General features: G+C 39.4%; 1 protein-coding gene across 3 annotated transcripts; it reads right to left on the reverse strand.

The window, feature by feature from the left end:
- Positions 1–28: 28 nt before the first annotated feature.
- On the reverse strand, positions 29–15933 carry LOC126379968 (nuclear receptor subfamily 2 group E member 1-like). Of its 3 annotated transcripts, none has more exons than XM_050029013.1 (8): positions 15886–15933; positions 7730–7867; positions 6712–6827; positions 4179–4601; positions 3653–3820; positions 3187–3573; positions 2631–2777; positions 29–2025 (listed from the first exon to the last, which is right to left on the reverse strand). In XM_050029013.1, the coding sequence occupies exons 2-8, from the start codon at positions 7852–7854 to the stop codon at positions 1790–1792; spliced, it is 1602 nt and encodes a 533-aa protein (XP_049884970.1). In that variant the 5' UTR covers positions 7855–7867; positions 15886–15933; the 3' UTR covers positions 29–1789. The 3 variants fall into 3 exon arrangements, with proteins under 3 accessions (XP_049884970.1, XP_049884971.1, XP_049884969.1); XM_050029014.1 differs by lacking the exon at positions 15886–15933 and adding an exon at positions 10309–10384 and having other exon boundaries at positions 4179–4586; positions 7730–7890; XM_050029012.1 differs by lacking the exon at positions 15886–15933 and adding an exon at positions 10309–10384 and having other exon boundaries at positions 7730–7890.
- Between the last annotated feature and the right edge of the window lie 565 nt (positions 15934–16498).

Here is a 16498-nt window from a genome sequence, read left to right on the forward strand (position 1 = left end):
AAACTTAATATAATTAAATAATACAAACTTGAATGGAAATCCTTTATTAATTAGAACATAGGTATAATAATTTGTACATCAAATAATTGTTTTTTTTTTATGATTTAACGACGTCATTCGGTATGGCAGTCAAGTAGTAACTTCGCAGAAATTCCTTAATATTAATGTTTATTTAAAATATACTTATTACTACATTGTAAAAGATTATTGCACGCAAATAATTAAAATACTTACACAGTTCGTGCGTTCAATGCATTACCTAGTATCTCACTGTTCGGGATATAGGCACTAAGCGGGATATAATGTATAGAATGTAGGCACTAGGCCGCCGGACGCGAAGACCCGTGTTGCTCTATTGCACCTACCCACTTGGCGTTGCTCACGAGTCACGCCTCATTCAAGAAGGTATACCTACATGATTTTTAGACAATCAGGATGAAAAGAGCTAGTCATCAGTATCGAAGTCCTTTATGGTGACAGTGTACCAGTCCATCGCCCATATAGGTACATACTACATACATAGATAGATAGTTCATTATCTCATACTTATGCCCGGGTGGATATGCACGGCGATGCCCTTCTGCGAAGTTGCCGTTTAGGCCTTTACCGAACAAATGAGCTGAACGAACCAACTTTGCTTTTTTTCATTACTCCCAGTCCAGTAGAGGTGTGACTTCGACTAGTAAATAGGACCGTACTCGAACTTGCTATGTTATGTGTAAGTTAAACAAATAAAAAATGTATGTAAGTGTACGCTCTGACTGTAACGATACCTATCACAAAGTTAAAGAGGTAAGCTCTAGTGACGTGGATCTTGAATGCGTGATAATTTGGCGTGTGGATGTGTTTGTGTTACAAAGAAGTGTGTAATTGTGTATAACTTATCTCAAGTTTGATTGTAAGAGATATATTGGTCGAGTTTGTATGCACGAGCTCGCATTCTATACAAAGTCCCGCCCCCTGGCCCGTAACGTACCACCTCTGTACGTATATGAAGATCTTAGGGGAAATTGAAAAAAGTGATGGAGAGGCCAGTCAGTCTGGATAATGCACTGCTCGACAACTGAATTACAACTAAGAAGTAGACTAGCGAACTAACTATACTTACATATGATATGACCAGAACAAAATAGTTTAAGACGATCCTTTTGTAACCATGTAGGTATCTACCAACTAATCACAAATAATGAGTAGGTTCTTAAATTACATATTTACAGCTAAGTATAATTTTATTAGCTTACCTACCTAGCTTCTCTATAAGCACACCCGCGATCCTGACGTACTTACGTACAACGACTGAGTAGGTATTTTATAAATGTAGGTAAATCTTTGTCAGCATAAATTTTCAATTGAAGGTGAATAACCATAAACAGTACTTATGTATAACTTAGCTTTTTTCAAAGCAAATTTTGAAATGAATATAAGTACCTATTCATTAAATAAATTCAGTGAACTGGTTCGCCCTCTAGACTGAGGGCCGTAGTCCACCAAAGCGAAGCGGAGAGTGAGTGATTTATCAATGACGAAATTATTTTGGTTATTAACACTTTCAAGGACAGAAAGTATTATGAACCACCAATGACCCATGGTCTCTGTCCGTGGAAGGGTTAAAACACATCTCCGATCAGTTCAGCTTTGGTAGAGTCCGGGCCTACGTCAGTTGTGGCTCCCATTAGGGACTGCCTAAGTAATATTATTGTAAGTATAAACGAAATAGGTAATACCTACCTATTCTCAACAGCCATTGCTAACAATAATGCTCTTTAGCTCGTCAGAGAACGAAATTAAGTTACATTGAAGTATACATGAGTATCCGGGAGAGAGTAGCCTTGACATCACTCAGTGCTGTAGAAGGGAAGAGGAGGTGGTCTAAGAGATCCTGGTGAGTAAAGCAGCAGACGCGGGGTAGAAGCAGCATGATCCGGCCCAGTCGAGCAGGATCCTTGCTGGAGCAGTGCTTGTGGAGGAGTATCAGCGCTTGGTCTTGCAGGACTTCCACCTGCGATGAAGATATGTCTAGGGACTCTGTTGGAAAATATTTGACGTCATTCTTTAAATACTTACCTGCATAGTATAGTGCATAGTAGGTATTTCCTACTTGCGTCATGATTGATAGGTAAACCTCACAGTGTTACTTAGTCACTTTTAAAGATTTATATCCACCCACTATAGATATATGGGTTCGTGATATAAAATACTTATAATAAAACAAAACTCTATTACCTTATTAATTTGTTTTCCCGATATTTAGGAATGAATAAAAGGAACCTAACCTATGAGTTATGCTGCCTTATTGTAGTCAGGTAGGTCCTGATCACATACTGACCCTATTAATAGACATCTGTCTCTTCAGAAATTTACAGTGAATACTTATTGATTAGTGACTTATTAGTTAGTACATATGCGTCTCACTCCTAGCCTCTTATCAATCAGCCAGAGAGGGTATGGAGCATACTCCTCCACATGCTAAATAATTAAACACAAAAAAATTGAGACATTCCCAAAAAAAAAAATATTTGGATGGTCTAGGGTCGATACTATTTAGGGGATTATCAATATTTACCTACGCTACGAACTTATGCTGATAAAAGTATATTTACTGCATTCATGGTGTACTAAAGCTATGTTACCTGCACGAAACAGAAGGATGGATTTCAGCCAATCGTACTCGTTTTTATCCAGACGACATTGACATATCCTGCTCACGGTAGCCGCAAAGTTTTTCATTTCCTCTTTTATATTCGGTCGTTTTACCATTATCGCCGATGATATGAGGTCTGTAAAGATATAGGAGACCTCTGCTATACATTTTCAGTTTCAGTTCAAGTGAATACAACCTACCCTTAGTATTCTAGACGGTCTCTGTGCTCCAGTGGTTGAGCGTTGGGCTCACGATCCGGAGGTTCCGGGTTCGAATCCCGGTGGGAACATATGATAAAAATCACTGTGATCCCTAGTTTGGTTAGGACATTACAGAACCGTGCTTCGGAAGGCACGATAAGCCGTTAGTCCCGGTCACTACTCACTTACTGATGTAAGTATCTAGTCGTTACATGAGCCATGTCAGGAGCCTTTGGCGGCTTAGTAATATAATAACCCTGACACCAGGGTTGATGGGGTTGGTAATCCACTTCACACACCATAAGAAGAAGTATTCTAGACTCTTTTGATGACTCGACTACTAACCTTCATCGAAATAAAATGAATATTGTGCAGCGGTAACAATGAAGAGCTCGCGCCAGTTTCCATGCAGGAGGGAGCTCTGTTCCGAAGTCTTCATCTGAGAGAAGGAGGCAACGCTGTGCAGCCACTTGACCATCGCGACCAGCAACTTAGCTGCAGGGTCGTACACCTCCCCCCACATCGTCACCGGCTCCTGTACTCCCCGTCGACCAACATGTCCATCCAACAACTTTGTACTCTCTGCTTGTCGCACTGTTTTTTGTTTGTCTCTCGTGTGACTTAATAAAATATCTCTTTGGCCGTCTATAACCTGAACCAATTTATCTGTATACTTAGACATGAAATTACCACCGGCGTCCACGTTCAGAGAGTCTTCTTTTGTTCTCGAATCTGAATAAGAATTAAATAATGTGTCATTTTTAAATAACACTGAATAATAAATAAGTTAAAAACGCATTTGACACGTTACTTTCAGTTGTAGTATCGTCCTGCACACAGTCGGTTTTAAATGCCTCTTCAGAGCTTGACACCTCGTCTTCTTTGATTTTTTCAGGCAGTTGGGAGTCTGGTTTCTCAGCGACATGAGTCATCAGTGGCGCATCGTATTTTGCAGTGTTTGTGCCGTTTTCCATAGATTCTGTGAGATAAGATTACATGTAAGTAAGTAAATAAGTCTACATAGAATATCTATAATGTTGTAGCTCTAAAGACCTGTACGTACTTAGGTACGTAATACTTACTAGGTCATCATCATCATCAGCCCATTAACATCCCCACTGCTGGGGCACGGGCCTTCCCTATGGATGGATAGGGAGATCGGGCCTTAAACCATCACGCGGGCCCAGTGCGGAACCCAGTTCGTACTTACTAGGTATATTATATTAAACTTCATTAAGTATGTTATCAAAAATAAAGCACTTTTGTACTTTACACTACAATTTCAGCCAAATATAAGCACTACCGCGTCATCTGCACACCTTAGTATTCGTACTTACTACTTGTTTGCTCGGCACTCGTCGAGTTGTCTGTTGATATGATGGGGGGATAGAAGATGTTTGTTGGGAAGTAGCCATTGTGGGGGACAGGGTAGTGCAGCGACGTCGGGAACAGGGGGATCTTGAACGGGTTTAACGAGCCCAGGGAGTTCACTTGGAGAGAGCTTAACTCGGAACTCATAGATTCTGAGACTCTCGGAAATTCGTGGAAGGAATTTTCTAAGAAGGGGTTGTGGGTCTCCGGTGGAGGAATGTTGTAATGGAGCGAGGGGAAAGGGGAGAAGGTGAGGGGTGCGGGGGTGGGGAAGAAGGTTTGCCGGGATAGGTTGTAGCCGAGTTTGTGGAGAGCCAGCTGGTGCGCCGCCGCCGCCGCCACTGCCGGCCGCGGCGCACGCTCGTGCTGCACCGCTGCAACACAACACCCTATTCTGATCAAAACTACCTACTTATACCAATAGTGCTCTCTGTGGACACTGTAGACGCCTCTGCGATAGTTGGTATTTATTACCTAATACCTATTGTCTATTTATTTGGTATCTACTTACTTAAATAATAATTATAAAGATAATAGGTAAAGCGTGTCAACATACAACAGTATGTTAGTAAACATATCTAACATAGTTCCAAAGCAAACCTAACTAATTTTCACCGAATTAGCAACTTTTCACACTTATGTAACTCTGGTAAGCTAGTTTTCTAGCATTTCTTTTGAATGATTAAGTACTCAAGTATATCTTTATCTTTTAAGGTTGTGAGGTTAAATAAATATCAGCCTATCACATGCGGTTGACAAACAGGAATATCACATTAGGGCCGCAGTGTTACGTCAATAGGGTGGTGGTATAGGGTTAAGTGGTGAGCGATTGCAAGCGATTAGCGTATTATAATCGTGCATGTAATAGGTAGGTAGGCCAGTGGTAGTCATTTCTCATCCGCTAGTCAAAAGAGACAGTATTTATTTAAAAGAATGTTGGGCATTGAAATTCCCGAATCTACGTCTTACGGCAATTTGTAAGAGTGCGTTTCCACTGAAGTAGTGCGGACACAATACAAAATTATGCGGAATTGTAATCAGAACAATCGAAAGCTCTCCGCCCTGTTCCATATCAGTGGGAATGCGCCCTAAGGGGTGGCGCAACGCAACCAATTCGTTAAGTATGAAAATAAATATCGGTGAGAAAACCGGCTGGCGTTGACACACAGAGGTGTTTGCTCAGACGCTTCTGACAATCGTAGCGTATGGCTCACGACAAAATCTGCCACCAAAACAGAAACGGCACCCTTCTAGAGTTTCATCCGAGACAATAAAATAGGTACATAATTCAATAAAAGATATATAGTAAAGTTATAGATATATAGGTCGAAAAATCGGTGGCATATTCACCTAAAGTTATAGAGTTAATATCATTAGGCTGACTTTTTATGTTTACACTTACATTGCTGTTCCGGATGTTTTGTATAACGCTAATTATATATTAATTTACTTACGTAAATAAGGCGCCGCTTTTAGACCTATGTACCTACTTATAAAAGCCGTGTTACCAAGAATTATGTAAGTATCTACACTTATTTTAACGAATAACATACCTAATTTAAAAGCGGTTTAATTATGGAATGTTAATATGGATGGACAGCAGTCCATAAATTATGATAATAAGTAATTTATTATTTAACTAAATTTTTATTCGAGCTTGTACTTTCACATTTAAAACGCAGCGTTTTATAATCGATGGCGGCATTTGAGCGAGATGGTTATTGATATCGTGTGAACTGAGGTCTGCTCAGGGAAGCGCGGTGCGGATACAAACCCTCCGATTTTTCCCGCTCACCACTCCCTGACACTTGTGTACCGCAAATACTTCAAATGTCTCCTAATGGAAAAGACATGCTACAAAGAGGAAGCCTGAATAAATACTTTATCGTGACAAGTGCTTGGCCATGTCTCTATCAAACGTCGCTCATTGTTGTATAGAAAAAGTACCACGGACTTTATCAAATCAGTATAAATAGATGGCTGTTTCTACTGGTTTTCAATTCAATAACAGAATAAATGGATTTTTGAAAATACTTTAGTAAGTACCTACCTAGTTATTTCTTCTACTATCGTGTGGGTTGTGAGGTGAATTACCAACCTCAGCAACCCTGGTGTCAGGGTTATTATTGAGCCACCAAAAGACCCTGACATGGCTCATGTAATGATTACTCACTTACATCAGTAAGTACCTACTTACCTACCTTACCTAGTACCTACATAAGCTTTTCGTGAATAGTTACTTCACATAAGTACTACTCGTAGTATTACTCGGTCGTATTTTAGGTTCTAGACAGACGGACCGCATTTCAACTGTGCAGCACGACTGCACGCCGACTGCAATTGAACTGCAATCGGACTGCCCGTTTGGTATGCAGTTCTATTGCAGTAGTGTCAACTTCATTCAAACTGCATCGGAACTGCAATTTGCGGTTGGATTGCAGTTGAAATGCGGTCCGTCTGTCTAGAGCCTTAGTAGTTACTATCAGGGGTTCACCTTACCATCTTTTTTCATGTTGACTCGTAGACATTTGGAAAAGCGGCACGCTTGGCACTGGTTCCGTCGCGTCACGTCCACCACACACCTCCCGTTCTCTTTGCACACGTAGTCCAAGTTCCTACGACCAAAACAAAGTTAAAACTCAACAGAAACCGCATACCTATGAACATTCAAGGTATAATATGTTGCTATGAACAAAATCAAATTGGCGAATTGATAGTTTAGCTGAGCAGTAGTTCCTAGGTGGCCAATATTTTATAATCTCAAAGAGAAAATCAATTTTCAGAATCCTTGAAAGGACTAACCGCAATATAGATAGATAGTAGTACTACTTAGGCGAACATCTTGCGCAACGGGCTCTCCTCTCATAATCAAAAATTAATAAAAAGCATCAGCGTAAGTACCTAAGATCATCGGAGACTGAAATTCAAGATTCTGTTTGTACTAATTCTATCCTGCATTCTTATCGCGCGCTCTAACAAAAAAATACTTTATGAGCCTGTCTCTGGTTTGGTCAGGACATTGCAGGCTGACATCACCTGATTGTCCGAAAAATAAGATGATTCCGTGCTTCGGTGGGCCGGTAAGCAGTCGGTTCCCGACTACTGTTTAGTTGAGTATGTAGCCATGTCAGGAGTCTTGTTTAGTAACACCGTGATAATCACCGTGATATTAGTACATCACGGTGATTATTGAGCCGATCTCATCAAGCCTGGATTTAATGACGCCGGTTCAAGAGATGTCACAACCCAAACCAAAAGAAGAATATCACTTACTTACTAAAAAAACTTCACGTTTTCATAATAACAGATTCGTAACCCGACAGAGACGACTGATTTATAGCAGAGGAGAGGCCCTAGAATGGAGGTAGCAGGTACCGTTGGATGCTTCGCTTGAAGATGCCCTGACAGCAATCGCAGGATGGCACCCCCCTCAGTGCCTTTCCGAGACCTTCTCCTCATACTCGCGGTATCTTACTATTATCTTAGTATCTATAACTATTAACTATCTTGTAGGTACCGTCGGATGCTCCGCTTGAAGAAGCCCCGACAGCCGTCGCAGGAGGGCACCCCGTAGTGCTTGCCCGAGGCCTTGTCCCCGCACACCCGGCATAGGGACTCCGGCTTGCCTCCGTGCGCCTCCATCCTACCTCGCTACCTGATACGCACAAACTCGAAACTCTGATTGGAAAAGGTCAATTAAAGCACACGTTTCAAGAGAACAGTACCGAATCTCTTGATAACAACATATCAAGAGATTCAGTACTGTTCTCTAATAATCATTAGGTATAATGTGTAGTCGTTATTATAATGGTCTAAAATTTGTGATGATCAGTTTTTCCCGCGCTAGCTACTGTTCAAAAACGTACATAGCTTCCTGACTACCAAATGAAACATCAAGAATGTTAAAATTTTATTTAAGTACGTTCAGTGGTTGAGTTGCAAAATTATGCGCATATGAATTTTTTTTCAACAATAGCACAATTATATTTCGCTTAAACCCCGGTGTCACCTTCCCCAAGACTAAAGAGAATTTGAAAAGAATCTCCGCGTCATCGCCATCCTCGTATCAATAATCGATTGATTATTCAAATTCGCGGCGCGGGTGTTACTTATTATGAAAAAAATGACATCCCTTTTATATATGTTCGAGATATTAGGATGTGGTAAAAATTTGCCTTATGTCACTATCACACACCATTACTCTTTATGGTTGAACACAATGAATTCCTTTTGTCGATTGTGCCACGTGATACGCTACAGGCGGCGCGGCGCCAGCGTAGAAAATAAGTAGCGTAGGTAATTGTCATATAATTACGGCAAAGACAGAAGGCAAAACTTGTATCGTTTGATATTAATAGATAATTAGCGACGGAGGCGTGCCCGCGCTGTCCCTACCAGCGGGCTTGCCACGGCGCATACGGCATAATTGCGGTCCTTACGCCACAACACAATTACGAAAACATGTCGGCATTTTGCCGGCAATTAGAGGACTTCGATATCGGCGTTTTATCGAACAAATCTATCGGTAAAATAATAGGGGACTGTCTTTTACGTATGGGTTAAATTCACCAAAACATCGCTTTTACCAATATTTTGTTAAGTTCACCAAGTTGACCTGAAAAAGACGCCACGCTTCGAAACAAAGGAAAATCTTTTATGTATGAGTGTTCAAAACGTACCTACCCACTTATTTCAAAATCGTTGATAGGTAAGTTACCTACCTAGGTAAGTACCTTAATAATTTCAGCATATGTGTCGTAGCACGTAATTAACGTAAGTACTTATATTACAAATCAAATAAAAAATTTGTAAGTACGAGTGAGCATTTTCATCCAAGTCAAGCGACAATGATGCAATTTTTTTATGCTATTTCATTAATCTCGCAAAAGTTTGAAAATATTTTTTGTAGATTTTTTGGATTTTTTTAGGTAAGGTTTCTGGGTAGGTTGGCGCTGTGGTTGGGCAACACATCGTCTGCCGGAACAGCTAATAACCAAAATAACGGCATCGATCGAGTTTTAGTTACTTACTGACTATATTTTGCTTCAGCGGACAATGTTGTTTATTGATTTATAGACAGACAAACTAGGCACAAGCTTACATATAAGTTACCATCAAGTTGTTATTGGAACTGCGATCATAATATCAAGATAATGGTTGGTATGTTCGAGCTCGTGGGAATCTAGACATATGTTTCGGGACAATTAATTCGATGTCTCCTTGTTGTCAACCTACATAGGTAATAGGTAGGTATAGGTACTATATACTAATGTACGCTGAATAAATGTACTCTGTTGAATAGGGTCGGGTAACCTAGTCTTCATTGGATAAATCCGCATAACCTCGGAAGGCCTGGATTTCCGTGACGTAAATGGCATCTAGGCCTTACGACGATGGCGTACTTGGTATAATGTAAATGGCATCGAGGCCTTACGGCCATGACATACTTGGTATAAAATAAATGGGTTTAATATTGGTTTAGCTTTATAATAAAGTACTTACCTAGGTATATCAGCTATGTAGGTAGTTATATAGGTATATTAACAGGAAAATGGAGAAACTAAGTAAAGTAGAACTAGTAAAATAAACAGGTATGCACGAGTACCTTATTATAATAGACTTACCTACATTTCCTCCGTGATACCTACTTAGCGCCTAAATATTTGTACTAAATACTTGTAAATCACTGTTGAGGTAACCGGAAAGCGGGCAAGCAGGTAATCAGCCTTTGACTTCAATTTGTTAGGGCTGCGGCGCGTGCGGCAAACATATTGCAGGAATTATTAAAATGTGTAATTAGGGGCGCTCGCGTGTGGCAGTCAAAGGGCGCAGGGCCCCGACATTTCGACTGCGACCCGCAAAGCAACACTTACCCCGTGCTACAAGTGAAAACATCTGCACAAACTCAAGTACGTATGGTATTACCAATCATTAGGAATGTCTACCAACTACAAAAGCAGTGGTAGTAAGCCATTCCCTGGCTGAAGTGCCAGACCAAAGATTGTATAGAGCTTTCAAGTTACACATACGCTTACGACTATACTCCAATCGGGGTAGTCGGAGGTAAATCCATAATAAGATGAACTAAGTACCCACACCTCACCGAGCTTTCTGTCACTGAGATCCTGTGGTACACCGGCTTGTTTCTCAATCAGGGAGCGCCGGTTCTAACCTCGGTACCGCGCGTGCCGCTGAGCTAGCTATAATATACGCAAAGGGGCAGAGCTACAAATAATCATAAGATAATTTACAACTACTTTTAATACCTAGTCCTGACGGATATAAACAGTGGTGATAAGTGATCGATTCATCGCCCATATACAACGGTAAATGCATCGCGTTTGAGAAAATACAATCCCACAGTGATGAAATCATTTCACCAACGAAATGTCTATAATTTGTCGCCAAATATAACTCCTCGATACGCCGTTATAAGAGCTTTTTATGACAGCGCCGCCTAAAAAGTCTTTATTCTAGCATCATTTTATTTGTATCTCTCCATAACTACAGCAGGTAAATTTTCTTTTTTTTCTGTGTAGTCAGGATCGCGAACCGTCATGGTGGTAGTACCAGGATAAGGGACTCCGTCAGACCTACGTGTATCCCAAGATGAACAGAGTACCCACGCTTCATCTGAGCTTTCTGTTAGACCAACGTGATAGGAGGTGAGTATCACCTTCTATAACGGTCTAGCCAACTTTGACAGCTGTGTTAGTGAAAATTGCACTTAAGAAATTTTATAACTCAAAATAAACTCGGTCGGGGTTAGAACCGGCACCCCCTCAAGAGAAGCAAGGCAGTGACACATAGGACCACATGTAATACCTACTAGAATTTAATGATTCGAAGACCCCGTCGTTGTTGAATGAGGGACTGTCTGCGCTATGAACACAAAAAGCAATATACTTAGATGGCGTAGTACACCTTTAACGTGGTAATTACCTATTTTCTCATGTAAGTAATACTACTTACATAATACATAATTCCAAAAGACAATGTAATGGCAGAGGAATATAAGTAAGTCATCATCATCATCAACAGCCTATATACGTCCCAATGCTGGGCACAGGCCTCCCCTCAATCAACCGGAGGGGGTATGGAGCATACTCCACCACGCTGCTCCACTGCGGGTTGGTGGAGGTGTTTTTACGGCTAATAGCCGGGACCAACGGCTTAACGTGCCCTCCGAAGCACGGAATCATCTTAGTTTTTCGGACAATCAGGTGATTCAAGTCTGAAAAGTCCTTACCAAACAAAGGACAGTCTCACAAAGTGATTTCGACGATGTCCCCATCGGGAATCGAACCCGGACCTCCAGATCGTGAGCCTAACGCTCTAACCACTAGACCACGGAGGCTGTTAAGTAAGTAAGTATATAAAAATAATTGTTGTTTGATATTTGGATCTTGCTTCTCTTGATTTTGATCAAGATTAATAGGAATAATAGGTGGAATATGTGTTGTGCCTTGGTGAAATAAAAACGGTCATCGTTTTATATTCAAAAACAAAGATAAAAGATCCATGTTGTCCACGAAATCAGAAGGTTACGCGAAGAAAAATCTGTACAGCGCCATCTAGCTATCTTGTTCTTGAGAAACATAGCCTGGAAAGTGCCTCTTTGAACGTTTAGGGAGTTAGGTACTATTTCTTTAATCAGACTCAATGGACGATCAACCATGCAATATTACGTATTATAGAGTCAGTATATTTTATTTACTTAAGTACTTAATGTATTATGTAAGTATAATAGTATATTACAATACTTACTATCATAAAAATACTTACATGTCAGTGTGCATTAAGTATTTAGGTATTGTTGAATTTTAACCATAATATAAGTATAATACGTATAAAAATGGCTAAGTGTTTTAAAAAATTATTTGTTGCTACAACAACCCTACTTATGGTAGTTGAAAAGAGAAACGTCACTGGTCGCTACATAATTATGTATATCCTTATTGCTTCTTAGCAATAAGGCCGCCTATTGTACTCGTCCTATTTCTCTTTTGTTTTGTATTTTCCTGTTTGTGCAATAATGTGGTCAGATGACTCTACAACTGAAAAGTTCTAAAGTTAATCTAGATGGAAGTACAAAAAATATATGCCGAAAAATGATAAGGTAGCGACATTTTCCTCAAGCTTTAAATATGATTAAGTATCTTATAAGTATCTTTGTTTCACATTTTATTTATAATTTCTTTATTAAGACTTTTTATATAAGTAGGGGGGGGGGGGGAAGTAAGATGATTCCGTGCTTCGGAGGGCACGTTAAGCCGTTGGTCCTGGCTATTAGCCGTAAAAAAAACACCTCCACCAACCCGCAGCGGAGCAGCGTGGTGGAGTATGCTCCATACCCCCTCCGGTTGATTGAGGGGAGGCCTGTGCCCAGCAGTGGGACGTATATAGGCAGTTTATGTATATAAGTAGGTCTGTAAGTTAATAGATTAATACAGTTGGCTCGATGGTTTAACAGAAGGCTCGGTGTGGTGTGGGTACATAGTTCATCTTGCGACGGATGTCCCTCTAACTACCCCAATTGGGGTACTTTATTCTTTGAGACTTTTTATGTAGGTAGGTCAATAATTAAATCAGTGTGCTCCATGGTTTAACAGAAAGCTCAGTGAGGTGTGGGTTACTTAGTAGATCTTGTCACGGATGGTCCTCTGGCTACCCCAATTAGGATATAGTCATGAGCTTATGTTAATGTAATGTTAGAATATTACATTTTAAAATAACTACTTACTTTTGATACAATGTATTCGTTTTAACATAATACGAGGGATGTTCAATAAAAAGTGAGAATGAGTAGGTATGACACTGGTATATTTTATTACATGTTATTTTATTTTTCGATATAGTTTTTAGGTTTATACACTTGGTATATCATTTTTCTAAACATAAAATTCGCTTCCTAAAAAAACTCTTCATTCTGATCCCCTAAAAATCTTGTACGGTCACTACCTACAAGTCGGTGATCACTATCACCGCATGATCGTATTCTTTCAGGCCTCTAAGACGTTCTTTTAAACTTGTGCTTCTATGCTGTTCTGGGAGCATATAAAAAACATAGAACACGTTCAGCTGCTTCTCTTCCCGGGCATGTCGTAAAAACCGACAGAGGGATTGTGTCCTCTAACATGATGGACTAATGTTATGGGCGATAGGCTGATCCCTTATCACCATAAGGTTCATCATATCCATCTTTGGACTTCGTATCAACAGTGGCTGCAAGTTGTCTTTGATTACTTGTGGCTCTGCCCACCCCATTAGGGATTACGGGCGTGAGTTTATGTATGTATGTATGTAAACTTGGAAATAGAAACCACTAGGAGGAAGGTCCGGTGAATATGGAGGGTATTCCATCAATTCTAATAGCATCTTCAATGCAGCCATCGCAGGTTCAGATTAGTGCGCGGCGCGGGGGCGTTATCCTTACCGGGTGGATGGAATTAGTGGCTGATTTTTACAAACTGACGTATCTGCATTTTTTCTAAAATAAATTGTGTCTTATTGACAATACAACAAGGCGCAAATCAGATTCGCTAAAAATTTCAGATACGTCAGTTAGCGACGTCAGCGACGCATTGTTCTTAGGCGTTGGAGATCACGGACATGACGGTATCTTCTAGGGCGTGGACTGTTGTTTAGTTTCAGGGACATAATGGTAAGGGTGAATATCAAAACGCACAATTTTACGCGTCCGTGTTGAGAATCAATGTGTAAAATTATGCTATCATTGTAATATTTTTTTTTATGTTTACTACAGCATGTGATTGTGCTAGGGCAATATCATTTTTTTGTTCAATTTGTATAAATAATAAGTAATGAGAAATATTTTTTTTCGCCTCAAAATTCGAGTTTGGTGGCCTGTCCCTACTCCATTTTTTGATATAATTTCCGTCCTCGGCGTGTCATTTGAAGGTGTTTTATTATACAAATAATTATATCGGTATAAACATAAAATACATTATCTAAAAGCAGTTAAATCATATTAGAAAAATACATTTGAATGTACATGACACTCGATCAAAATTTGTCCCAAGAAAACACTACATTTTGGTGGTATTTTTTAAAATATTATCTATAATATGAAATTCGTGGATTTGCGACCAATCTATTATTTCGCACTTCTCTGTCAGGTGCTGGTTCTTGCGCAAAAAAATATGTTGATATAGTGCTGCGTCTTCCCGCTAAAAACGTAAGTTTCAACTTTGGTGCAACGGGGGACTTGATTTGTTCAATTTTTGGTGGACTGATTAGTCGTTGAATTTAAAGTCTTTTTAATAAATTCAACATGCAATAATTAGTGATTTGGAGTCGGTATTTATCAATGATGTTAATTTCATATAACCGAAAAATTCTTTCTTGCCTGGTTTCAGTTTTGGTGGCTCAATTTTCGTGACTTAAGAGGCATTTTACGCCACCAAAATTGAAATTTTATAATGTTTTATAATGTTTTGATTCATTTTACCCATATAATTGTACAAATCTTCAGGGTTTCCAACCCGAAAGGTTAACAACGCCTCCTTTAGTCATCAGAGGTCTTAAATGCGTTTTAAAAATAGCATTGTCGCTTCTTTAATAAGCTTACCAGGCTGAATCATTGATGGTTAATCTAATTGGACTGATACATTGGTCAGCAAAAGACGTGATAGGAAATACCTGGTACTACCACAGTTTTTAGTCCACTGTCATTGGTCTACAGTCAGCCCTTTCTGGGAATATAGCGGAGCATCAACCCCGAATTTTTTTTTCCATATTTAAGAACACGCTTTGACACGTTGGAAAGATAACATCTTTAAAAAAAAAAGAGAATCAATAACTTTTTATATTAAGTATCGTGATAAATGTCAACCATTTTTTTTTGTCCTCTAAGGAACATTATTATCTTATTTTCACTTTTTATTTAACACCCCTTGTATTGTAAGTAAGTCCTTATAACGACCAACATCCCTTTATAACCTACTCGGACAAAAACAACGAGAAAACTATTTTTAAGCAAGTAAAAAGTACTTAAATAAAATAATAAACTTTGCTGGTGAGTAAGGATAAAATTATGGATTATGTAGACACCTACATAGCTACAGCAAGTAGGTATTATCGCAGATTACTAAATAGTTACTACGGTACTATGAATTTAATAGAAATATGTAAAATATACTAATAAATATAAAAAAAAAAACTATGATGATAAGTTTATTTTGACAAATATAACAAACATCTCAACATTGTGTAAGTAATAAAATCGCGCACTGCGTTCTTTTCAAATTTGACTCTTAACTACAAGTAAGAATGCACCTCGACTAGACCACAATTGGAAATAAGTATAGTCGAAAAAGGGACTATTACTATGTATATACTTACTTCAATAAATATTGTTGTCAAAGAAGTTTTTAATAGTACTAATGATGATTACACAGTAGGCATGTAAAAAATAATGAAGTTAAAAATAAGTAATAGATGTTAATAGGTAGGTAGGTACCTACTCCCTGAGCAGGGGTGATTACCAAAACATGTTACTTATATACATTTTCTAAAAAATCATATACTTAATTTGTTATTTTATATAAACAAGTTACACTAAATTAGATATTCATAATCCGAATTCGCAGTGCAACGTTCGCTCATCTCACAAATGAAATGTAAGTAAATAGGACAAAGCAATCAACTCACCTTTACCAGGCTGACTTGCTCCCGAGGGACCTTCGCGTGTTGTTCAATCGGTGGTGAAATGACTTGGTGACCGCGGCCGCCGGCGCTCCGAGGGGCGGTCGTGTGGGGGCGGTGCACATGGGCGGGCCGCCTCCGCAGCCCTCACTGCGAGCGACCTCATTGGCTTACCCTCACTGGGCGTACCCCCAGGACTCATCAAATAATTGATTACACACTCGAAGGCTTTTCTAGTAGGATCTTTTTTGTGTGATAGCATTTCACAGTTCGTGCGTGGCTCCTGTAATCTATCGAGTAATAGACCCTTGTACTTGTAAGGTAATAAGCAAATAAGCACCACCAGTGGAACACACTAACCGTGGCAACATATATTTCTGCGACAATTATCAACTTTTAGTCTTATCTTGCAATGAAAATAAGAATAATTTATAAGTAGGTAAGCACGTAAAACGCCAAAGATAACATATGATCACTCACGCACTGAACATTTCAATGTCAAATTATAGGAATAGGTAGGTACTAGGTAAGACGCAGTTAAATTTGTTCTAACGAATGTGGATCTAAATATTTAATAGGTTTATTTTGTAATAATTAGGCACATTCCAAACTGCTTGCG

The sequence above is a fragment of the Pectinophora gossypiella genome, chromosome Z (assembly GCF_024362695.1).
Source record: "Pectinophora gossypiella chromosome Z, ilPecGoss1.1, whole genome shotgun sequence".
NCBI classification, from domain to species: domain Eukaryota; kingdom Metazoa; phylum Arthropoda; class Insecta; order Lepidoptera; family Gelechiidae; genus Pectinophora; species Pectinophora gossypiella.

Coding starts and splice junctions, on each gene's coding strand:
- LOC126379968 (XM_050029013.1), bottom strand. CDS start 7,854: ATGGAGGCGCACGGAGGCAAGCCGGAGTCCCTATGCCGGGTGTGCGGG. Junction 6,828..7,729: donor TTCAAGCGGAGCATCCGACG/GTACCTACAAGA, acceptor TTTTGGTCGTAG/GAACTTGGACTACGTGTGCA. Junction 3,821..4,178: donor GAGTGCCGAGCAAACAAGTA/GTAAGTACGAAT, acceptor CTTATCTCACAG/AATCTATGGAAAACGGCACA.